The following is a 26001-nucleotide window of genomic DNA, read 5'->3' as shown; positions in this document are numbered from 1 at the left end:
ACTGTTCCAATATAGTACCATCCCATAAACACACCCCTTGGCAAAAAGGCAAATTCAGACACAGATTCTTCAATCCAGGAGGAAAAAAAAGAGAAAATTCCAATGAAATTGGTTGCTGGGAATCATTCACTGAGGCTTCCAACTCTTCTGAGAACCCAAACAGTTTCTGACAGCTAAAGCTAAAAGGAAGTGGAAAGCCTGGTCTGTAAGAGCTGGCCACACTCATTTCAGATTGTTCAAAAGAAAACCCAAGGTACCCTTAGCTGTTTAGTTAAACTGTCTTCAGTAGCTATTTCAGCATCTCTGCCTTTTTAACCTCTCTTCAAAAAAGACCCAGGACAACATAACCTTTTAAAGTGATAGAATTGTCACACTGATTATGACTACATTTCTCTTTTCTCCCCTCTCTTGAGTGGCTCCCTGACTTGGTCAGTTTGCTCATCCCTTCTACAGCCCCCACTCTCATCCACATAGAGAGCAAGAATCTCAAATCTGTTAGACAATCTCAAGGGCTGAGGCTCCTTTACTACTACCTGCTGGATCCCTCTACCTGCCTCACTCATAGTCACAACCTGCTGTCACTGACCACTGACAGACTTTGAAGTACTTAAACAAAGGGATGTTATTGTCTCCTGAAACACAGCATCCAGTTAACTCTCCCTCATCCTGATGTGTCTCATCAGTGGTAGGAAAAATAATAAACTATAGGAGACAAGTGTGAGAGAGGAGTGTGAGGGGTTAAGATGGTAGATTTACAAATGGAAAGTTGGAAGGCTCAAGTGCAATATAAAATCCAGCAGGTCAAATGGTCCATTTCTGTGCTGTGTATCCTATCTAATTAAATCTCAGTAGACGGGCTGTTCAGACTTGTTGCTGCTATATCTTATTTATACCTCAACAAAAAAAGTATTGAGTGTCTTTGGCAAACAAATACTTTCAATTTGCCAACACCTCACTGAGGGCTGTTATATAAAATAGGACTGCAGAAACACAGAACTCTTCACAGGGTATATGGACCATTTATCTGGCTCTCCAAAGAATCTTATGGCTTAGTGCCATTTGCCTGTCTTTTCATTGTACCCTTGCACATTGTTTCTCTTCAAATGATAACCTGATGCTCTCTTGAATACATCAATTGGCTCAGCCTCCTCTATACTGGCAAGCAGTATTTTTCAGACCCAAATCACACATGGTGTGAAAAGAATTTTTCTCATATCTCATTTGCTATTCTTGTAAGTCACTTTAAATCTGAGCCCTTTCAATCTCAATCCATTTATAATTGAGACAAGATTCTCCTGATCTATACTATCCAAGCTTCTCGTGATTTTGAAAACTTAGAGACATAACATCATGTAGCACAGTCATATCCCCTTTGGCCCACCATGTCTATCTTGACCAAGAAACATCAAACTACACTAATCTCATTTATCTGCATCTGGTCCATAACCTATGGCATTTTGAGTGCTCATCTAAATGCTTCTTAAACGTTGTGAGAGTACACGCACCTTCGCCACCCTCTCAGGCAGCACATCCCACATTTCTACCACCCTCTGGGTAAAAAAAGAGTATTCTCAGATTTCCTCGAAACCATTTACTCCTCACCTTAACCTTGTGCCCCGGGGTCTTTACCAGTCTGCCATGGAAAAAAGATTCTCACAATCTACTATTCTATGCCATCATAATTTTGTGTAACAGATCCCCTTCAGCCTCCTGTGCTCCAGGAAAAAACAAACCCAGCCTGTCTAGTCTCTCCTCATAACTGAGACTTTCCAACCCAGGCACATCCTGGTGAATCTCCTCTGCACCCTCTCCAGTTTAATCACATTCTTCTGACAAGATTTGCACACAATATTCCATCTGCGGCTGAACCAATGTATTATAATCTTTCATCCTATCTGCCAAAGATATTTTGTGGCCTCTCTTTGCCTTCCTAATTTCTTTTTGAGACAATTCCATACACTGTCTGAATGGACCAGACTCCGTAAAATTACATTGAAGCTTGTGTAGGTAATTTCTTTTCATATTTAAATCTCCAAAATCTGGATAACTTACATCTAGCTTGTGATTCCAATCAACTGAAAATGTTAGAAAATGCACTTAAGATGCTGACAAAATCGGAAGCTCCTGTTTCCAGTAAATTATACACAACCAATGCTCACATCCGAAATCTACCAAAGCTCCAACCAGCCCTGCTGATTTTATAATTACAGGGAGGTAGGATATACCTGCACATAACATTGCATTTCATTGCACCTTTTTATACAAAAGCTATTGGTTATATTCGAAATTATATGGCTTTGGACTATGTGTTAGTCTTTGTTAGTTTACCTATTGAATAGATCACTTACATCAAGTGTTTGTGCACTTGTAGTGCAGTGGCAATAGCTCTTTTTTTGATCCAGGGACCCTGGCTCAAATCCCACCTGCTCCAGCGGTGGGTAATAAAAGCTCTGAACAGCCCGATTGGAAAACAGTTTTTTTAGTCACTGAGACTCGGATCTGCACCAGTCTCCGCCCACCTAGGATTACGATGGTACTCCCACTGGACACTGTCTTTTAAGTTTATGTCATGTCGCAAGGCTGCAGCAACCACTACTGAAGGAGTTACCTCGGCTGCAATTTACTGATTCATTTCTGGCAGAAGTTTTCACAGTCTTCCTGTAACAGACTAAAGCAACTTTTCTCAGAGGAGTTTATCACTTGACAAATATAATTTCCTCAGAATCCGAAGTTGATTGGTGTCCTAGCAGTTCCTGTTTAAACTTTGAAGCAGAGGACTTGTTTTGTACAATGGAAGGTAAAGAGTATGGTATCTAGTTTGTCATTCCCACCCACCCCGTTGTTTTATGCATTCAGAACAAACCTATTTTAATCCTGAACAGTTTTCTTAGCATGTCTGTACTTTTCGTCCAACAGCTACCAGGATTATCTTTCTTCTCGTACTGCTTTGTTTCCTGAAGATGACAGTCACTACTGCCAGTAAGTTTTAAAAAAAATATGTATCAGTCTGTGTCCGCCTCATATTCCGCCAAACAAATGGATATCTGCTTAAGCTGGGACATCTTGGCTTCCCTGTGTGTGTGTTTTGGTGAAAACTTTTATATAATAACCGAAGTAATGCAGAACTAAACGGCGTGAGTAAACCATTGGCTGAAACAAACCACATGGCGGCGTGAAGTGAAGAGAAGTTTAGGAAGGGGGGGAACTGCACGATGAGAGAGATTGCTGTAAGAGCTGCTTTTGTTTGACTCTGTTTAGTGAACATTGTGGAATTGTTTCATTCAGTTGAGATTAGTTTTTTTTTGTTTTCTGAATGATAAAGTTGGCACTGTGGTGCTCTTTTCAGATGCTTTAGGATTTTATTTTGCATTTAACGAGCTATATAAATACAAGTTGTTATTCATTCAAATTAAAGTAAAACATTAGCTGGAAATCTGAAATAAAGACAAATGTACTTGAGAAACTCAGCAGATCTGGCAGCATCTGTGAAGAAAGAAAGAGTTAATGTTTCAGGTGCAATATGACCTTATTATCATAGAATCCCTACAGTGCAGCAAGAGGCCATTCAGTCCATCAAATCTGCATCAACACTCCGAAGAGCATCCCATCAAGACCCATGCCCAAAAGATTCCCATTACCCTTCATGGATTTTTACCATGACCCATCCGCCTAACCACGTCTTTAGACTGTAGGAGGAAGCCAGAGCACCCAAAGGAAACCCACACAGACAGTTGTCGCCTGAGGCTGGAATCAGACGCAGGTCCCTGGCATTATGAAGCAGCAGTGCTAACCACTGAGCCACCATGAATCCTTCAGGTCTAGAGAAGAGTCATACTGGACTCAAAAATGTTAACTCTGTTTCTCTCTGCACAGATGCTGCCAGATCTGTTTTTATGGTTGTTGATATTGCTGTACTCATAGATTTCTATGATCTGGGAGTTGTAAAACATGACACCTAACTTCAGTCAATTGAAGACATTGAGCCAAGTGTTACAATGATACCAAACTTAAAATTTTCAGCATACTTTCCATTTATTCTAAACGTGCCTTTATTGAGGAAGTACCCTTTTGAAACCTACTATGCATCTTCCTGTCACTCTGTCATATTCAACACCACTAGAAGTCAACTTGAGAAGTTCATACAAACTGCAGTCTTCAGGGGAAGAGGAATTAGAGAGTGGATGACTTGGTAGACTAGCACTGTTGAGTACCTACCTAAAAGTTACATTTTTCTTTTTTGCTTGGTTTGTTTTATAAATTATGAACCTGTCACTGTTATTGTGCCCTCAATTACAAGTTCCAATGTAACATTGATTAAAAAATTATGATATCCTGAAGGATAACACAGGAGTATATCTTAGCTTGACGTTTGCTATCATTTGGGCTGGAGTAGTCCTGAAATGATTTACCACGCTACTTACTCTGGTCCTCTGGCTATTGTTACCCTCAAAGGATTATCGGCTCTGCTACCTATCTTCAGGTAGCTGCTGGCATTTGTAAATCAGGATCCGATCAAAAGTATTGAGCTCCCATTGCAAAGTTAAATTCAAATAACCAATGTCACTGCCTGAGTTCCACTCTTCTATCATTAGTTCTTAAAAGTTTTCCCAAAACTCCTTGCTGATTAATTTATTTTAAAAAATCAAGGTAACAGAACAGTAACTGAATATAAAGATAAATCTGATAGACTTAAAAATGTTAGGAATTTATTTCGCTCGATCTATTTATTAGGTTATAGGTAAGAGTTATATTGCTGCTGTTTTGGGTGTGAATGCATGCTTGGCTGATCTCATTCCCATTTCACTCCATCCGAGAGATGATTGAGACTCTGTAAATTAGTAGAGGTGACTTCATATCTTTTGTCTAACTCGAGAGACACACCACGTGCAGGAATGTGACTTTTGCAAATTGACAGGATTTCCATCCAGCTGTGAACCATTCACTACATGTATGTGATTTTGCAGAGCTCACACTTAAATAGTGAGATTAGAACATAAGAACTAGGAACAGGAGTAGGCCATCTAGCCGATTAAGCCTGCTCTGCCATTCAATAAGATCATGGCTGATCTTTTCATGGACTCAGCTCCACTTATCCAGTCGCTCACCACAACCGTTAATTCATTTACTGTTCAAAAATTTATCTATCCTTGCCTGAAAAACATTCAACAAGGTAGCATCAACTGCTTCACTGGGCAGGGAATTCCCCAGGAATCTTGCAGCCCTGGAGGAAGAAGGACCTCCTCAACTCAATCCTACATAAGCTCCCCCTTATTTTCAGGCTATGCCACTTCGTTCTAGTTTCAAACACCAGTGGAAACAACCTCCATGCTCCTATTTTATCTATGCCCTTCATAATTGTATATGTTTCTGTAAGATCCCTCCCTCATTTTTCTAAATTCCAAGAAGTATAGTCCCAGTCTACTCCATCTCTCCTCAGAAGCAAACCCTCTCAACCCTGGAATCAACCTAGTGAATATTCCCTGCACCCCTCCAGTCTAGGAGCCACAAAGGATTCTGTCTCATTGACATGCAGTTGGTGTTCGACAATGGCAAATCCTTACCTTGGTAAATGTCTGTTATCTTGTCAACAGCCACAACACCCTCATCCTGAGATAATCTGCTATATCCACCCCACTGCATGCTACCAGAAGATTTACAGCTTCACTGCTTGGAAAGAAGGGATTTTCCAATATACGTGAAAAGAAAGACGTCTGCAGTCACACAACTTGAAGCTTGCTCTTCATGGCAGAGATCAGGATGAGGGTGATGATATTTGAGATGAGCTTTAAAGCAGGACTGAGTTTGACAGGAATTTGGCACTGTTTCCTCCAGTGGATTTAAGCAGTGCAGGTTCAGTTTTGTTTCCTGTGGTTATGGGCCCTGTTATCCTGCAAGAGAGAGGCAAAAATATCAGTGAGTATTGTGCCCGCCATGGCTGAATAGGATGAATTTAGTCACTCATGCTGCTGGGCCCTCTGATCAATATGTGCAGCGCTGTACACATGCAGTTGTGTGGTATAATCATTCAAATGAGGAAGGTGGACCAAGTTTGCATCCTGTTTTGCTGAATGAGACTGAGAATGGCCTAATCTTGAATTCTGACCCCACGCCCAAAACAGGAGGAATATAGTTTTTAGCTTGAGTTATTTATTGGGTTATAGATAAATAAATTCCTAACATTTTTAAGTCTATTCGGTTTATCTTTAGTTATACTCAGTTGCTGTTCTGTTACTTTGGTTTTAAAAAAACATGACTCAGCAATGAGTCTTGAGAAGGTGGATTAAGATTTAATGATCATATAAATGTTCATTTAGATGATGATAATACCAAAGATTTACCTTTGCTTCTTTGGTATTATCTGCAGTTGTTCAGTAGACCTTCAATTCCAGATGCTGGAATCTTTCCGAGAAATACTGATAAGTTTTCAGCACATGTCATCGATGTGTGTTCAACATTGAAAAAGAAGCACTTGGGTAACATATCTAGTTAGAGCACATGGAAATGCATGGGGTTTTGACGTTGAATTTTAAACTTCTGTCTCAACACATCATTTGACATCTTGAATTACGATTTTAAGTGGTGGCGTTCCAAGCAGTTAAAATATTCTCTATTACTGGACCCAAATACCTAATTCTCTTACCAGTGAGCAATGCAGTGAGTTAATACCACCTGATAGGTGAATCAAGGCAAAGAAAATGTTGATCTGCACAATAATGACCTCAGTGTTAACTATGGAGGGGGCAGGCTGTTCTACCTCTTCCCCATGGTATTATTAATAAAAGTGCTGAAGTAAATTAGTTGGTCTCTGAGTTCTGGTTTTCTTATCTGGACAAGTGTTGTATAGCATTACAAGCAGGTACAAGTTTTAAATTCCATCAGCTGATTAGTCTCTTTACTTCGACTTTTTAAAATTCACTGCTAGTCATTGAGTGACTGAATAATTGTTAAAACAAATTTGAGTTCTGGCAGCAAAATGGGGAGTTTAAAAGGGACAGCTCCAGTTGCTGATGATTCACGTTACAATGTGTCTTTGGATGCTTTGAACATAATTGTTACTTACATATGTAAATCATAAGCCAACTGGCTGAATTAAGTACTGAAATGGCAAGTGACAAATAGAAGGGTATTTGGGTGATGGTTTCAACATTTGTAATAGGTTGTGACATCTAAAATTTTTAAGATTTTGGTTTCATACAATTAATGTATTTTGCCATTCTTAGCACTGTCATTTATTGATGATCATAGAGCTACAGAGTTATACAGCATGGAAACCGACCCTTCGGTCCAACTCATCCATAAAATCAGATCTCCTAAATTGATCTAATTCCATTTGCCAGCATTTGGCCCATATCCCCCTTAAACCCCTTTCTATTCATATATCCATCCAGATGCCCTTCAAATGTTGTAACAACCCTCCTCCAACAATTCCTCTGGCAGTTTGTTCCATACATGCACCACCTTCTGCATGAAAAGATTGCCCCTCAGGTCCCTTTTAAATGTTTCCCCTCTCACCTTAAACCAATTCCATCTGGTTTTGGACATGCCCACCCTGGGAACCAGACCTTGGTTATTCATCCTATCCATGCCCCTCATGATTTTGTAAACCTCTATAATGTCACTCCTCAGCCTTGAATGCACCAGGAGAAAAAGCCCTGGCCTATTCAGCCTCTCCCTATAACTCAAACCCTCCAGTCTTGACAACATCTTTGTAAATCTTATCTGTACCATCTCAAGTTTAACATGTTTCCTGTAGCAGGGCAACCAGAATTGATTGCAGTATTTTAATACCAATGCCCTGTACAGCCACAACATGTCCCAACTCAATGCACTGACCAATGAAGGCAATGTAGGAGAAAGTGAGGACTGCAGATGCTGGAGTACCAGAGTTGAAAAATGTGGTGCTGGAAAAACACAACAGGCCAGGCAGCATCCAAGGAGCAGGAGAATCAACGTTTCGGGCATAAGCCCTTCTTCAGGAAGGCAAAGTACCAAACGCCACCTTCACTATCCTATCTACTTGCAACTCCACTTTCAAGGAACTATGCACCTGCATCCCTATGTCTGAAGGTGATCTGTAAGAGATGGTGTTGAGTTTGTGCTTCATGTGGACAAGATAATAGTGGTGTGAATTGCACCTAAACTTGCACCATGTTGTAAATGTGTTTTTTTATTTTATTTCCTTAAGTTAATTTCCACTGAACTTGTTTGCGTGATGCCAGAATAACAAAATCATGGAACTGTTATGATACCCAAGGAGGCGATTTGGCACATTGTCTCTGACTGAACATGACATCTTTGTGCCAATCTCCTGCCCTTTCCCTTCCATCTAATGTGCTCAGGTCTTTTGATTGAATCTGTCTCCACCACACTCCCAGGCAATGAAGTCCAAACACAACTTCTTCACACAGTGAATAGTTAATTTTTCTCACTTCAGATTTGCTTCTTATGCAATTAACTCTGTGCCCTTTTGTCCTGTATCCTACAAGTGGGAACAGTCTGTACCCGTCTACTCTGTCCAAACTCCTCATAATTTTGAAAACTTCAACCATATACCCTCCGCTTTTCCCTCTCAAAGGAAAACAATCCCAACATCTCCAATTCATCCCCAGTATTGAAATTTCTCATCCCGAAAATCATTATTGGTAACCTCTTCTGCACTCTTCTGTGTTCATATCCTTCCTAAAATGCCCAGACAATACACAGTTCTCCAAAGAATCATAGCATCCTTACAGTGTGGAAGCAGGCCATTTGGCATATCGAGTCCACACCAATCCTCCAAAGAACATCCCACCCAGACTAACCCATAGTGTCAAGGGATGGGTAGGTTAGGTGTATTAGTTATGGAGAGTGCAGGGTTCAAGGAGAGGGTAAAGGTGGGCATGAGTGGGATGCTCTTTGGAGGGTTGGTGTGGACTTAATGGGCCAAATGGCCTGCTTCCACACTGTAGGGATCATATGATCTAATCTATGATGATTCCATCCACCTACCCTATTTCTGTGCATTTCCCACAGCTAATTCACCTAGCACAGCCAATCCACCTAACTTGCATGTCTTTGGACTGTGGGAGGAAACCAGAGTACCCTGAGGAAATCCATGCAAATGTCTGGAGAATGGAGAGGCAACTGTCTAGTGGTATTATTGCTGGATTGTTAATTCAGAGATACAGGTAATGTTCTGGGAACCTGGTTCAAATCCTACCATAGCAGATGAAGGGCTTAGAATTCAATTTTTTCTAAAACCTGGAATTAAGAGTCTAATGATGACCATGTATCCATTGCTGATTGTCAGGAAAAAAAACCCATCTGGTTCACTAATGTCCTTTAGCAAAAGAAGCTGCTGTCCTTACCTGGTCTGGCCTACATGTGACTCCAGACCCACAGCAATGTGGTTGACTCTTAACTGCCCTCTGGGAAATTAAGGATGGGCAATAACTGCTGCCGAGCCTGTGACACCCACATCTCGTGAACAAATAATAAAAAGAAATGTGCAAACGCCACACGGTCAGTTGCCTGAGGGTGGAATTGAACCCTGGTCCCTGCTGCTGTGAGGCAACAGTGCTGAGCCACGATGCTGCTCCAGCTGGGGTTTAACTTCCATCTTGTACAAGATAGGAATAATGGCCTTGCTTTTGTACTCTGTCCCTATTAATAAAAAACAGGATATTCTATGCCTTATTACCTGCTCTCCAGCTTTGCTATATCTTTAACGATTTACGCACACACACACTCCAGTCTCTCTGCTTCTGCACACCTGTTAGAGTGGTATCCTTTATTTTATCATTTATTTCCATTTTCTTCTTATCAAAATGTATCACCTCACAATTCTTTTCATTATACTTTATCTGTCAACTGTTTACTCACTTCACCAACTTACCAATGTCCTTTTGAAGTTCCACACGTCATCGCATTTTACAATACTTCAAATTCTAAAAACTTTGAAATTGTTCCTTGTACAGCAAGGTCTGTGTCATTCATATATATTAGGAAAAGCTAGGGTTCCCATAGTGATCATTGAGGAGCTCCATTACGCACCTTCCCTCATCTAAAACATATCTATTAACCATTACAGTCTGTTTCCAATCAGTCGGTTACTTTTGTATTCACATTACATCAGACCCTTCTGTTCCATGAACAGTGACATTGCTCACAAGTCTGTTGTTTGGCAGTCTATCAAATATCTTTTGTAAGTGCATGTGCACCATATCAATGGCATTGTCCTTATGATATAAATGGACTGCTTTATATATTTTTAAAAACCATTTATTTTAAGTTTGTGTGTTGGATTTTACGTTGGTGACATAAGTTTTCTCTGTGTCTGAAAGTAGTATTTAACTGAAAATATTTCTGAAGGCATGGTAATTTTTAAAAATAGACTGTACAAGCTACTTAGGATATTTTAGAACTTAACAGGTTAGACCATTGTGTGTTAAGATCTGTGAAAAATATTTAGTTGGCTTCTTTTTAAGTTGTGAGTAACACCAGGAATTTAACTTGATTCTTGAGCAGTTCTGTGAATCTCTCGGGTGGCAATGGTTGTACAGAACAGTGTTCTTGAGAAGATATGATAAGAGTAGAGGAAGGAGTTAGTAATAGTTTCAAACTACCAGATGTATTTCTCATTTCACATAAAATCCCTACAGTGTGGAAACGGGCCATTTGGCCCAACAAGTCCACACTGACCCTCCGAAGAGTAACCCTGACCCGCTCCCTTACCCCATTATTCCACATGGCCCCTGACTAATGCACCTAGCTTACACATCCCTGTACACTGTGGGCAATTTAGCATGGCCAATTCACCTAACCTGCAAACTTTGGATGGTTGGAGGAAACCCACACAGACACTGGGGGAATGTGCAAACTCCACACAGACAGTCACCCATGGCTGGATTTGAACCCAAGTCCCTGGTGCTGTGAGGCAGTAGTGCTAATCACTGAGCCACCCTTTGAAAATGTGTTAGCTTTGAAAATGTTACTTGAAGCTAAGTACAGGCCTTGCTTTTGTACTCTGTCCCTATTAATAAAAAACAGGATATTCTATGCCTTATTACCTGCTCTCCAGCTTTGCTATATCTTTAACGATTTACGCACACACACACTCCAGTCTCTCTGCTTCTGCACACCTGTTAGAGTGGTATCCTTTATTTTATCATTTATTTCCATTTTCTTCCTATCAAAATGTATCACCTCACAATTCTTTGAATTCAGGCATATGATAGCTTCAGGAAGAAGCTATTAGTATTTCCCATTTCTTAAAATTGTCAAAATGTTAGGAAAATATATTTTCTCTGGTGCGAGTGCCATAGAAAAGATGTATTTAGGTACTTCACAAGGGAATATTTTTTAGAACTTATAAAGGAGTGTTATGCGATTAATGATATATTTTACAGTGTGTTTAAAATTCTTTGAATTTGTGTTATAAGTAAGTGGTTGGTTTATTTTTTATCATTTCGTTTGGTGATTAAACTTCCATTTTATTGTTAGTACAACATTGTTTATGTTTCAGTGAGAGACCAACTTGTTAAAATAAAACAAAATATGATCTATCAATCCAGGTTTCAGCCTGAGATCTGACTTAGCTGATAAAATATCGGCTAGAATCAAAATATCTTCATCAATCCTATTCATTTACTGTTCAAAAAAATTCAGTAAGCTAAACATGATTTTCCCTCAAGAAATCCATACTGATTCTCATTCAATCCACACTTATCCAGGTGACTATTAATTCTATCAATTATTATTTCCAAAAGTTTCCCCACCACCGAAGTTAAACTGGCAGGTCTGAAATTGCTGGGTTTATTCTTAAACAGTTTTCCAAACAAGGGCATAAGATTTGCAATTCTCCAGCCTCTGATAACACCCTTGACTGAAGGAAGACTGAAAAATTATGGCCAGAGTCCTTTCAATTTCTATCCTCACTACCTTCAATGTCCTTGGATGATTGTCATCTGGTGCTTCAGCCATGCTTCCTGCTTCTAAGAGTAAATCCCCTTTTCAGTCCCTAATTGATGCTACTCTTTTGATTATCTTGTCAATCGTCCATTTTGTGCAAAGGTTGCTGATCTTTTGGCTCACTAGGATTGCTAGTAACTGTGTTTGGATTGAGAAACTAAATAATTGCTTACACAAAACTATCTATGCTTGTTTCCTAACTCAATCAAGTGTTGTTCACCTGAAAATACTGATGTGATTGTCAGACTTAAAATTTTAAAGCGTTCACTTGGTTGGCTTGGTCACTTTGTTCATGTTTAACTTAAAGTGGAGGACCTACATATTCTGCCTCTTACCCTTTTGGAATGAGCCATGAACATTTCTGTCAGCTGTTTGCTTGTTCTTCTCATTGTATCAGCTTTTATTTTTCTTTAAATTATTATTTCATGGATTGTGAGAATCATTGGCAAAGCCAATATTAGTTGCCCATCCTTAATTGCCCTTGAACCATGAGGATAATTCGGAAAGCAGTTAAGAATCAACCAAGTTCTGCAGTCACATGTAAGCTGGTCAGGAAATCCCCAAAAGACATTAGGGAGCAGCATGAGTTTTTACAGCACTTGATGATGGCTTAGTGACCATTATTACTGAATCTACATTTGCAAATTTATTTATTTAACTTTTAATTCTACCAAATGCCATGGTGAGATTTGCAATTTTGTTCCCAGAATATTAGCCTGGGCCACTGGAATATTACCCAAGTGATGTTGCCACAATATCACCATTTCACCCATTAATGAAATATGACTTGTCTTCATTCTACCTGAAGCAACAATCTCTTCTTTGTCTGTTAAGTTTTCTTAAAGGTTTCACAATAATTTTCATGAACGTTATGTATCCAACCTATTTGATCCATTGTTAAAGGCAGGTTTTAAGCTTCATTTATATTTTTGTATTTAGAGATTTAAGATGAGGATATATGGTTGTTTTTCATTTCAGAGAGTTCTTGTAGATTTGGTTATGAAGAGTCTGCAAATCTATTGTTTACATGCATTTTATTGAGGCGTGTTTTGAAGAGCTGGGGGTTAGTTCAGTGCATTAAATTGTAGACGAAGAAAAAGGGGCTGTTACCTAGCAACAGGGATCCAGTAACAAAGAGATTGATTTATGGTTTGTTCTATCAGTCTGCATTTGGGCATAAAAGAGTGGAGATGGGAGCTTAAGCTTTCCAGTCAGATTTCTGGCAGGAAAACTGCTGGAGACTGAGTTTAGAGGATTGATGTGTTTACTCTGAAGTTAAATAATAGCAAGTTTAATTTGTGAAATGTTTTAGGTGCCTTTGGGGAGAGATACCACCCAAAGAAAACTAACATGCAGTGAACACACAGAAATCCACTGAAAGGTAACTGGATACAGGTGTGCTAGCCTCAATGAGGAGCCTTAGTGTGGAGATAATAGTGAGGTTTGCTGAGGTTTATGTGCTTCTGGGATTTAAAAAAACATTGAAATTCACAATGTACACGTCAGGTGAATTAGCAATGCTAAATTGCCCGTAGTGTTAGGTAAAGGGGTAAATGTACGGGAATGGGTGGGTTACACTTGGGCGGGTCGGTGTTGACTTGTTGGGCCGAAGGGCCTGCTTCCACACTGTAAGTAATCTAATCTAAAAAAAATTATTTCTGATGGTATTGAGGTTTGGTGTAATAAAGTTTTTTTAAAAAATCACACAACCCCAGGTTATAGTCCAACAGGTTTCTTTGGAAACACCATCCCAGTCCAACACCGGCATCTCCAAGTCATGGTGTAATATAGTTCAGGTTTTTCCCTTGTTTTAACAAATGTTTAACTTTGTGTTAACGGTATATTGGTAGCTTCTGTGGGTGTGTTCGGTAACTGACTTCCATTGTGAGAAAAAAATGTTTGGATCTGTTGAAGAAAACTCTCAGACTCTGACCTTGCGAACTGATTAGTTTACTACACAATATATCATGGGGAATTCATTGTCCTAACTGTGACTCGGTGTTATTCCAAAGTACATCAGGATACTACGGGATTATATAGAGAAAACAGCTCGGAGCTGACCGTTAATTCCACAGTTTGGCGTGCTTACAAGTTGGTATTAAATTAGAGGTTAGTCATTAAGTTCAAAACTAAAGCACTATTATGCATTCCACAAGTAGACAGATCAAGTGGTATCACCATCTCCTCTAGTTACACAGATTGCTAATACTAAGCAGAGATATCCCTAATTGGCTGAATGACCGTGAAGAGGCAATAACTACAGAAGGAAGAGGGACTAATTGGAAAGTCTATGTCAGCTTGACTGGTTCTACAGCCTGCGCTGATCATTCAGCAAAGGGAGGAGACACTATCTTGAGAAGGAAGATAAGGACAATCTTTCACATTACCTCATAGTAAAGAATGCACAGCTAGCAAAGTTCTGGCTGGGGACACTCTCAGCCGAATCAGGAAAATGGCTTCCAGGCAAATAGTGTTAACAGGATCTAATAACCAGGTTCTGCTTTGAGATCTCATTTGCTGGGTATTAACATCAGCTAGGATCATAACAAAATAGGGTTTCATCCAGAGTCAAAATACTTTGAATTTAAGTGGGATTTGGGGATCAATTTTTTAAAAATGGAGATACTGGAATAGGAACAGGAGAGTTGTGTGAAATACATTACATGTGGTGGAATTTTGTTTTATTAGATTAGATTACTTACAGTGTGAAAACAGGCCCTTCAGCCCAACAAGTCCACACTAACCCACCAAAGTGCAACCCACCCAGACCTATTTCCCCTACACCTAACACTACGGACAATTTAGCATGCTCAATTCACCTGACCTGCACATTTTTGGATTGTGGGAGAAACCAGAGCAAATCCACACAGACACGGGGAGAATGTGCAAACTCTACACAGAGAGTTGCCTGAGGTAGGAATTGAACCCAGGTCTTTGACACTGTGAGATAGCAGTGCTAACCACTGTGCCACCGTGGCTTTGACCATTACTAGGAATAGAGCATTTAAAAGTGGTTTTTAAAAAAAAGCTAAACTGACAGAGCAAGTAAACAAATTCAAGTCAGGGGGAAAAAAAGCAGGATTTTGTGAGTGTGATAATATTTAAAGTGAATCCTCATCATTTAGAGATCAAAGAAAAGAAACCTGAAAGCAGTGTATTAGAGCTAGAATTAGCTAAGGTTCAGTTACAAATGAAAACACTTAAATTGGAGGAAAAGAAGCGAAAGAACAATCGAGACAGAGGAGAATGATTGATTTTTAAAAAAGGAGCGGAATTGGCAAGAGAAAAGAAAGACAAGGAAATAGAATGAAAACAACTCCTCTGTGATAGAGAGATAAAGACAGTGATAGAGCCCAGAAACCATGACTTAGCTAGAGAAAAGCTTACAGTAAAAGGAAGAAAGAAGAGATGCTATTTCAGGGGATGATTCTCGTTCCTCTGAGGAATTTGCCTCAACTAAAAATTTTCACCTTGTGCCTAAGTTTTTGGAGAGGATATTTCTGCTCATATGAAAAAGATATCTGTGAAGTTGAAGTGACCAGAAGATGCCCAAGCTATTACATTACAGTGAGGTGAATATTATTAAACTCAGCTAAGTGTCAGTTCAGTCCCTTGGTGTGATCTAGTGAGTTTTTTTTCACGTGGATCACCTCAGTATGTATGCCTCTATAGCACTCTGTACACACTATCTTGTGTTCACCATTGGCAGGAGTACTCGCCACTACTGGAACCTTCCAGGATTTCCATGCCAGCACGATAGTTAAAGTCCAACTGGGGATCAGATCAGTTGAGGAACATTGTTTCACAGTGCAATTAGTGGGAGGGAAAGGAGAAAGAAAAGCTTCAGAAGACACCTGGATGATGCTTCATTGGAAATACAAGTTGCATTCATAAAAATATTGCTATTTTACATCATTACCCACTGATTATTGTCATTGGAACTACAGTTCTGGAGACTACCTGTCTTTTATGCCATATCATCATAGAACACGTTGAAGCAAGTGCTACTGTTTCCTGAAGCCCCAGTACAGAGTTACGCCTTGTCCTTGTTCAATGTTGGAGCATCACATGCTAGAAGGCCTTCCTGTGATTGACTATGCAAATTCTTAGTGAACAACAAGGCAAACGAAGACAAAAGCAAAAATGCTACATTTGCTTCCAGGAACCATTTCATTTGAGGAGTTGCAAATATACAGCCAATGAATGATCACTGCACCTAGCTCTCATCTACTGGAACTGGGTGCTAATTAAGTTCAGTCTGGCTTGTTGAGCCTGACACTACAGTGCTCTCTCATGCACTTCAGGTGATCTCCCTCCTCAAAAGACTCCTTCAACTTTCCCAGCTGTTCAGCGTCCATCACTTCCCCTCTTCTCCTGCTCCAGGGCTAGAGAATACAGCAAGCTTGGTTAATGTGGCACAACTCTCTGGAATGTACTGCAAGGCCCACTGCAGACCAATCAAAGCACCAGAACCTCATCTCTTCTGGAAGCCCATAGTCTTCTCCACAAAGGCTCTGGAGGATGAATGGGCTGCATTCTAACTACACTCAGTCAGGGATTGTGTAATGGAACCATGACTGCAGAGTGTAGCCTTTGTCTCCCAGTAGCCTACATGGTAAGATGTCCGCCCCTTGGTAGGTACCAGGAACAAGGGAGTTCTCAAGGATATAGGCAATATTAAAGCTCACAGGCTATCTGGTGAGGATCTCTAAGATGCAGTTTTGATGCTCACAGATGACTTGTACATTGATGGATTTGATTCCTATTCTATTGATGAAGCCAGTTACATTAATGATTTGGTGCTGTCTGTGTGATGTGTGTTCAGTCTAATGCAGCTTCACCTTGGCAAATCTGGTGCCCTTCGCAAAGCCTACTGCCCAGGCTGCAGCACTGACCACGTTCTGAGGAAACAGATGAAGCGGGATTGTCTAGTACAAATTGTCTCAGTAAAAGCCTTGATACATTTGTGCATTCACGATTGAGAGATCCCTAATGGAACATTGGAAGCAGTGTGTTGCTAAAAATGTAGCAGAGTGACAGCAAGCAGGGTAGGTGAGCCAGTCACCCCTTCAAGATGCAAATACCTCCCCCCCCCCCCCCCCCCCCCCCCCCCCCCCCCCCCAGCGGATCACATAGTTCTCTACTGGAGCCCTGGGACATTCCAATCTTCAGCAGAATGCATCTCGTTCATCTGAGGGAAACAGCATCAAGGACAATATTCCTTGGGGCCCCCTCTAATTCCTTCACATCCTGAGGGGACATTCTTCATGTGGAAGCCGTCAGGCAGTTGTCAGAGGTTGGAACTCATTCTGAGTTTGCTGTTCCTCCTCAGTTTCAGCACAATCACAGTGGTGACGGCCCCTGCTGTGTTTGCCTCCATTCCAGTGAACACGGTTGGGGAATATCCGAACCAGAAAAGGTCCTTTAGTACTGTGAGCAGTTGGCACTCAGATCAAATGATGATTTAGTATTGTCCTTAATCCAGTGGGACATGGCAGGCTCTGAGGAGGGGGACCAGGAAATGCCTGTACATGGACCTTTGACATAGTGCACTTTATTCCTTTGAAGAGCCTTGTTGCCAAATGCATACAGTTCAAGGTGAGAAGAAATCAGCTCCGTGCCCTTGTGCAGGCTAAATTAGGTTCCCTACAGTGAGGAAACAGGCCCTTTGGCCCAACAAGTCCACACCGACCCTCTGAAGAGTAACCCACTGAGACCCTTTTCCCTCTGATTAACAAACCTAACACTGCGGGACAATTTAACATGGCCAATCCACCTGACCTGCACAGCTATGAACTGTGGGAGGAAACCGGAGCACCCGGAGGAAACCCACGCAGGCACAGGGAAAATGTGCAAACTCCACACAGACAGTCGCCCGAGGCTGGAATCAAATCTGGGACCCTGGTGCTCTGAGGCAGCAGTGCTAACCATTGAGCCACTATGCCACCTCCTAAAAGAGCTCGGCTGTTATTTGTGAATTTTAGTCAACAGGTGAGACTTTTAGGATTGCCTGTCTGCTTCACATACAGGACTATCAATTTCCAATGATCAATGACACAGTCCGGATTCCTTGTGTTTCCTCCATGGTTGGAATTATGCATTTCCCATACACAATGGTCTGATTACAGACATCTTTAAGCTGGACTGTGTAAGAGCTTGAAGTGCAATTTGCCCTTGAAGGGCCTCACATCACTCACAAGTACAGCCTACACGCTCAGACAGGGAAAAAAAACACCATCTCAGTCACAGCCATTCTCCATGGCTATTGTCCATTTGTAGTTTTGGGTGAAGATGGAAGGCAACACAGGTTGCAGTTGACGCAGTGAATCCAGGCCCAGCCTAATTTCCTCTCCCCCTACCTTATCCCAGTTCCAACCTTCCAACTTGGCACTGCTCTCATGACGTGCCCTACCTATCCATCTTCTTTCCCACCTATCCGCTCCATCCTCCTCTCTGACCTATCATATTACCCCACCTTTATCTACCTATTGCACTCTCAACTACCACCCACCTAGCCCCACCTTCTTCCGTTTATCTCACCACCCTCTTGGCTCACAAGCCTCATTCCTGATGAAGGGCTCTTGCCCGAAACGCCTGCTCCTTGGATGCAGCCTGACCTGCTGTGTTTATCCAGCACCAAACTCTCAACTCTGATCTCCAGCATCTGCAGTCCTCACTTTCTCCTGTTTGATCTAGGGCCCTGCCAAGACCTTCATGTTCCTTTCTGCTTTGCTGACAAACCCATCAGGTCTGAACTTACACACATTTTCACCCAGTGCTTTCACTTACGTCTTCATCTTGAAGCATGACTCCTTGAGCCCCAGCCCTTCACCTTTGCCATGGAAACCATCATAGTGCACTGTACACTCCCTCACCAACTCCGTGAAAGCCAGGGTGTTAGCAATCATTGTTGACAGCCCTCTCCACCCCACCCCAGGTTGCAGTGGCCCCTTGTCTTCCAATGCACTATTGTCTCCCCCGTTATATGTTGAATTACCTTCCTGCACAGTTACTATCTTCTCTGCATGTTGCCTCCAACCCCACAATTGACTCTCCCAACTTCCCTGCTACAGTGGTGGCTCCCAATAACCCCTTTTGACTTTCAGTGCACAGATCCCAGTCCTGACTGGCCCACCCCAAACATACTTGGAAGGACAGCCCTGACTGATAAATGCAAGAAGGAGGATGGAAATGGTATTAGTTTTAGAAAAAAAAGAATACCAAAAATAATAAAAGCTAAAAGTCATAAAAAGGAAATAACGTGCTTCCGTGGTGACAAGGCTAGACAATCTAATTGCTGAAAATTGCAGTAGTAGCCTTCATTTGGAAGGAAATGAATCTATGAAATTCATTACCACTGAGAACTGTCAAGGCTGGATTATTAAGTGTATTCAAGGTTGAGATAGACAGGGCTTTTAATCAGTAAGGGGATTAAGAGTTATGTGGATAAGGTAGTCAAGATCAAATGTGATCTTGACTGTGCAGACTCAAAATGGCCTCCTTTTTGCTCCTATACCCTATGGCCTATAATAGGAATGCATAAAAAATTCCTAAGATGAGGTTGTATCAAGAAAGCAAATTAGCATTTAGTAGCAGTACCAGTGAAATATACTCCCCTTTTGGCAGAGGCCGTTTCTAATTTCAAACATTGTTGTATCCAAAAACTATTTCCTGCAATTGCAATTCTCAATATTGCCTGTTCTAAAACAGCAGACTATCATAAACGGTGAAAATTCAGCAAATGTTTTTGTCAATGGAATACTTCTGAACATTAACTTTGTCTGTTTCTTGTTGCAGTAAATCCCTGCTGTTATTACCCGTGCCAGAATAGAGGAATATGTGTTAATATCGGGAAGGATGGGTATGAATGTGATTGCACCCGCACTGGTTACTATGGTGTCAACTGCAGTTTGCGTAAGTTGTTTCAATGCTCAGTTTTCAGTCACATTTTATTGGAAGTATAGTCATTGACCATAATAACTAGTTAACACTGAAAGTTCAACATAAGTGCATCACTATTGCTGGTATCCAGTTGATTTCCAGAAAATGAAATCTTTACTCCAATGCAATCTAATAATCCCTTTTAATTGCTGAACTCAAGCAGACTGTGTTGGTACATTGAACAAATTCCAGTTGTAATTTTGAACATATAACTCATTCTGAGAAGGGTTTGTTCTATTAATGATTAGATTCAATGATTCTAGTGCACATACTGTAGAATGGTGTATTCAAAAGGAATGTTAATTACTCAAGGTGTACTGCATTTCATTAGGAATGATCTATTCCCTGACTTAGTCCAACTCCGTAAGGACTATATGGTGAACATTGTTAAACCCATAGAAGCATGAAATAGCTGTAGCACTGAAGGAAGCAATTCAGCCTGAGGTGTCCGTGCCAGCTTTCTGTCAGAACAATTCAGCTAGTCCCACACCCCTTCCTTTTCCTCAAAGTGCAAGGAAAGTTTTCTCATAGAATCCCTATAGTGTGGAAACAGGCCCTTCAGCCCAACAAGTCCACACCAAAGAGTATCCCACCGAAACCCATTCTCCATTACTCTACATTTACCCCGACTAATGCCCCTAACCTTCATATCCCTGAGCACTATGGGCAATTTAGCATGGCCAATCTACCTAACCTGCACATCTTTGGATTGTGGGAGGAAACTGTAGCAAACCCATGGAGACACAGAGAGAATGTACAAAGTCTACTCCGAGAGTCACCCGAGGCTGGAATTGAACCCAGGTCTCTGGTGCTTTGAGGCAGCAGTGATAACCACTGAGCCACCATGCCACCTCAACAATAACTCTTCTGATATTATCAAAATTCCTCTATCCGTTGCTCCTGATGCGGTCTCCTCTACATTGGGGAGACTGGACGCCTCCTAACAGAGCTCTTTAGGGAACATCTCTGGGACACCCGCACCAATCAACCACACTGCCCGGTGGCCCAACATTTCAACTCCCCCTCCCACTCAGCCGAAGACGTGGAGGTCCTGGGCCTCCTTCACCACCGTTCCTTCACCACCCGACGCCTGGAGGAAGAACGCCTCATCTTCCACCTTGAAACACTTCAACCCCAGGGCATCAATGTTGACTTCACCAGTTTCCTAATTTCCCCTTCTCCCACCTCACCCCAGTTCCAAACTTCCAGCTCAGCACTGTCCCCATGACTTGTCCTACCTGCCCATCTTCCTTTCCACCTATCCACTCCACCCTCCTCCCTGACCTATCACCTTCATCCCCTCCCCCACTCACCTATTGTACTCTATGCTACTTTCTCCCCACCCCCACCCTCCTCTCATTTATCTTTCCACCCTTCAGGCACTCTGCCTATATTCCTGATGAAGGGCTTTAGCCCGAAACGTCAATTTTACTGCTCCTCGGATGCTGCCTGAACTGCTGTGCTTTTCCAGCACCACTCTAATCTAAACTCTGGTTTCCAGCATCTGCAGTCATTGTTTTTAGCCTCTTCAAAATTGCAGTTGAACTTTTCTTCAGCACATTTTTCAGACATTGCATTCCAGGTTGTAATCACTCACTGTGTAAAAATGTTTACCCTCCTGTTATCATTTAATTCTTTCACCCATCCGTATTCTTTGGTCCTCAATACTCCTACCAATGGGAACAATTTGTTGCTATTTACTCTGTCCAGACTCCTCATGATATGATTCCCTCTGCAAATCATCCTCTCAACCTTCTCTTCTCCAAGCAGAACTGCCCCAACTTCCCCAAACTATCCACATAAATGAAGTCATGTTAAGCAGTCAGTGTTTCTTATTGTTTTTTGAGATGAAAGCAGCATTAGAAGATGCTGGAGATCAGAGCTGAAAATGTGTTGCTGGAAAAGCGCAGCAGGTCAGGCAGCATCCAAGGAGCAGGAGAATCGCGTTTCGGGCATAGGCCCTTCAGGATTTTTAACTGTAGCCATATGTAGGTCAAGTAGGTCAGGATGGTGGGTGACATTCCTTCAAGGTCATTAGTAAACTGTTAGGGTGTTTATGATTAATAAAGCTGGAAAACAATTTTCTGGTACTAGCCCATAAATTACAAGTTGAATTTGTTTGGATGGGATGTTAATCTGAGCCTCAATTGAACAGCTTTGAGAATGGGAAAGATATGGCTCTATTTTGAAGTAGGACAGAGGAATTATCACCTATCATTGAAACTTCAATTTAAATGCATCGTTCTCGCTGGAAATCAAATGCTTTCAAGGATTTGTTTTGTTTCAAAGCATTCCAACAATCTCTTAGTTCATGAACCCAAGTTCATTCTTTAGCATGTTGGCCAAGTTCAAGTTGTAATATTGAACACACATGTCATTCTGAAAAATGCTTACTCCATTAATGAACTTTTTTTAAAAAAAATTGTCCCGCCAATATTTATCCCTCAAATAACATGCCAAAAACCAGATTGGGTGTTCATTATCAAATTGTTGCTTGTGAAGACTTGCTGTGTGCCAATTGGCTGTTGCATTTCTAAATTGCAAAAGTGCATACTCAATGCCTATAAAGTGCTTTGATACATCCAGCGATCATAAAAAAGCAATATACACTTTTCACAGTTAGTCATTGTGGGATTGAAAGCACGATCTTAACACAATCACTGCTAAGTGGTCGAATCTATCAAAGTATTGTGTTTCTATCATGGCTGGTTTGAAAACGCATCAGCAATCTGGATTACTGCTTGTAATAAACTGCAGTGGTGCAAACACTCAAAGCTGATCAACTTCCATTTTTTTTTGTTAATCATGTGTTTTCTTGAGCATGGGCATTTTGAGAACCCTATGGACAGAGTGGCAATTCAAAGTTTGGGAGAAGATTTGTAGCTCGGGCGCTCATTGTTGTGGTTCTGTTCGCCGAGCTGGGAATTTGTCTTGCAAACGTTTCGTCCCCTGTCTAGGTGACATCCTCAGTGCTTGGGAGCCTCCAGCTGTTTTCTCCAGTATTTAGATAGCGTCTGTGGATGAGTGCCATCAACAAACACATCGACCTGGACCCAATATACCGGCCACTGCAGTGGACAGCTCGAACTGACAACCAGAAGCGGCAGAGACAGGCCACTATAAATACCGGACAAAACAGCACAGAAGCGCTTCACAGGAGGCTCCCAAGCACTGAGGATGTCACCTAGACAGGGGACGAAACTTTGCAAGACAAATTCCCAGCTCGGCGAACAGAACCACAACAACAGAGTGGCAATTTTCTATCGTCTATGGAAGAAAGCATATTTTATTACATGTGAAAAGAAGCCCTTCTGCTCAGGGTCATCAGAAAATGGCAAAAAAAAAGCTTTATCTCCAAATAGGATTCACGCAGTAGAAGCGTCTCTGGATGGGTTTGGCTGCAGTATAAATAAATAAAATAGTCAAGGATGAAAGATAGAATGTTATGAAAAATATTTGCTATAGTTGATTTGAACTAAATAACATATTTTTAATTGCAGCGTATTTTTGGTCAAGAATTCATAAATTTCTGAAGCCAAGCCCTAGTTTTATGCATCATCTACTGACGCACTACCAATGGTTTTGGAATATTCTGGATGGCATTTCGTTCATCAGAGACTCACTAATGCGATATGTTTTAACAGGTATCTCACTTGTATTAAGTTGCTCAGCTAAACATTAGCAATTATAAGACAATATTCACTTTGATTGATGTACCCATGCAATGTAACAATAATCATGAGCTGCAAGATAGGAAAAGGTACACAACTCTTTAAAATTTGCATAACATGTGGATGGGGAGGTGGTTAAGAAGCTGTTTAGCAGGCTTACCTTCATTGCTCAGACCTTTGAGTATAGGAGTTGGGGTTGTACAGGACATTGGTGAGGTCTCTTCTGGAGTATTGTGTGCAGTTCTAGAAAGGATATTATTAAACTGGAGAGGGTTCAGAAAAGATTTACAAAAATGTTACTGGGAATGGAGGATTTGAGGTATAAAAGTAGGTTGGATAGGTAGGGATGTTTTTCACTGGTGTGGCCTTTTGAAGTTTATAAAGTCATGAGGGGCATAGATAAGGTGAGTGATAAGGGTCTTTTCCCTAGGATGGAGCAGTTGAAAACTTGGGGGCATAATTTTAAGTTGAGAGGAGAAAGATTTAAAAAGGACTACGAATAGCAATGTTTTTACACAGAGGGTGGTTCATGTGTGGATTGAACTGCCAGAAAAAGTGGTGGATGCAGGTTCAGCTCCAATGTTTAAAAGGCATTTGGATAAGTATATGAATACGAAAGATTTGGAGGGTTATGGGCCAAACTCAGGCAAGTGGGACTAGTTTAGTTTGACAACATGGTCAGTGTGGACTAGTAGGACCGGAGATTCTATTTCCATGCTGTGTGATTCTATGACTAGAAAATTGTCAATGTCACATTCTTATTCAAAAAGGGAAGGACACAAAAAAGCCCAGGTAAATATGAATAATTGGTGTGATATGGTTCAGTCCTCATTTTAAATTAATACATTCATTCCTAATTGGTTGCAAATGATAGTGGTCATGTCATGGAGTAGTAATCCATAGGCCTAGGTTAGCGACATAAGATCAAATTCCACATAACAATTAGTGGAATTTTAAATTCAATTAGTATATTTGGTATATAAAGCTGGTCCCAATCATGGTGACCATGACAATAATAATCAATTTTCTTAAAAAACCGTCTCATCATTAAGAGCCTTCACGGAAGGAAATCAAGCATCCCTTCATGGTCTGACCTACATGTGACTCCAGGCACACCACAAAGTGGTTGTCTCTTAAATGGCCAAGCAAGTTATACAGTTTCAGAGGTAGTTATGGTTGCTAGTGAAACCTGTATCATCATAAATTTATTAATGTAAAAGTGAATGACAAAATTTACAGTATTTTGAGAAACAAAATTAGTCCGATTTAGAGATTCTTTATGGTATATGCTGAAAGCAATAGACATGCAAAACTGAGGTAGATCATCATTGCCATCGATGGGAGCATATAATTACGGTATGACAAATATATATTGTCTGTTTCCATTGTAAATATTGTCATAGAAATTTATAGTTAATTGATTTGAACCTACAGCATAGAAACAGTTTGAGTACAACTGATCCATGATAGTGTTTACACTCCACTTGGGCCTTATCCCACTCTAATTACCTCTTCTACCTCTGCATCATATTCTTCTTTTCATACCTCACTCATGTATACAGCACGCCTCTCCCTCAGTATATACGTGCAATCTGCTGCGACCTTTTCGTATTGTGGCAATTTTATATTCCCATTGGTTTTCATGCAAAAATATTACAATAAGGGCACAAAGGGTAGGCTGGGAATGGACAAAGGTGGAAGGGAGGATGTAGCCTTTGAAATGTGCATCATTACCAAAGTGAGTAGGCTCTAGGATGCGGATTCATTCCTGATGAAGGGCTTTTGTCCGAAACATTGATTTTCCTTCTACTTGAATACTGCCCGACCTGCTGTGATTTTCCAGCACCACTTTAACCTTGACTCTGATCTGCAGTCCTCACTTTTGTCTAAGATGCGGACGCATGGCCAGAGTAGACAGGACAAGAGACAGAAAAGTAATGTATACAAAGGCACATTAAGATTTAAGACTACAAATGGACAAATTTAAAAGATTAAAGCAAGAGTCTAATGGAAGGATCAGGACACTCCACGTTTAAACTGTAATCTTCATAGGTAGATTTCTTAAGGCCTCAGTTATAGAGTTTTATTTTAAAAATTTTGCAAGGCTATGTGCTTTAAGTATAATGCCCTGACAGGTGAGAAAGTATCACTTTACCTGGGAAGAAGATAGAAAATCTCAACTTTTCTGCAGAAGTTTGAATCACTATTTTGATAATAAACAAGTCTAAGAAACCCCCAGTAAGCAGTACAGATATACAATATTGCTATTTTGTAGAAGTCGAAACTTTGGAAGATGTAACACAATGCAATGTTGTTAGTTAACAGGAGTTCACTTTATTAGGATACAAATACTGTATTGCTGTAGAACCAAGTTAAATGTTTGAATCCAAAATGTAGAAGTCTGAGGAAATCTTTAAGACAAATTTAAAACAGCATTGAC

At 40.8% G+C, this 26001-nt stretch overlaps 1 protein-coding gene across 2 annotated transcripts in view; it reads left to right on the top strand.

Moving 5' to 3' along the window:
• The first annotated feature begins 2530 nt into the window (after positions 1-2530).
• Positions 2531-26001, top strand: part of LOC140469538 (prostaglandin G/H synthase 1-like) — a 104581-nt gene continuing 81110 nt past the window's right edge. The window contains exons 1-4 of one of the 2 annotated variants that reach the window (XM_072566145.1): positions 2531-2797; positions 2917-2979; positions 19747-19863; positions 23391-23534. In XM_072566145.1, coding sequence (XP_072422246.1) covers positions 2791-2797; positions 2917-2979; positions 19747-19863; positions 23391-23534 — 331 coding nt within the window. In that variant the 5' untranslated portion in view covers positions 2531-2790. The remainder of the gene's footprint in view (positions 2798-2916; positions 2980-19746; positions 19864-23390; positions 23535-26001) is intronic. The other variant, XM_072566147.1, reaches the window with a different exon arrangement.

The sequence above is a fragment of the Chiloscyllium punctatum genome, chromosome 49 (genome assembly GCF_047496795.1).
Source record: "Chiloscyllium punctatum isolate Juve2018m chromosome 49, sChiPun1.3, whole genome shotgun sequence".
NCBI lineage: Eukaryota > Metazoa > Chordata > Chondrichthyes > Orectolobiformes > Hemiscylliidae > Chiloscyllium > Chiloscyllium punctatum.
This window is presented reverse-complemented; position numbering and strand designations above follow the sequence as displayed.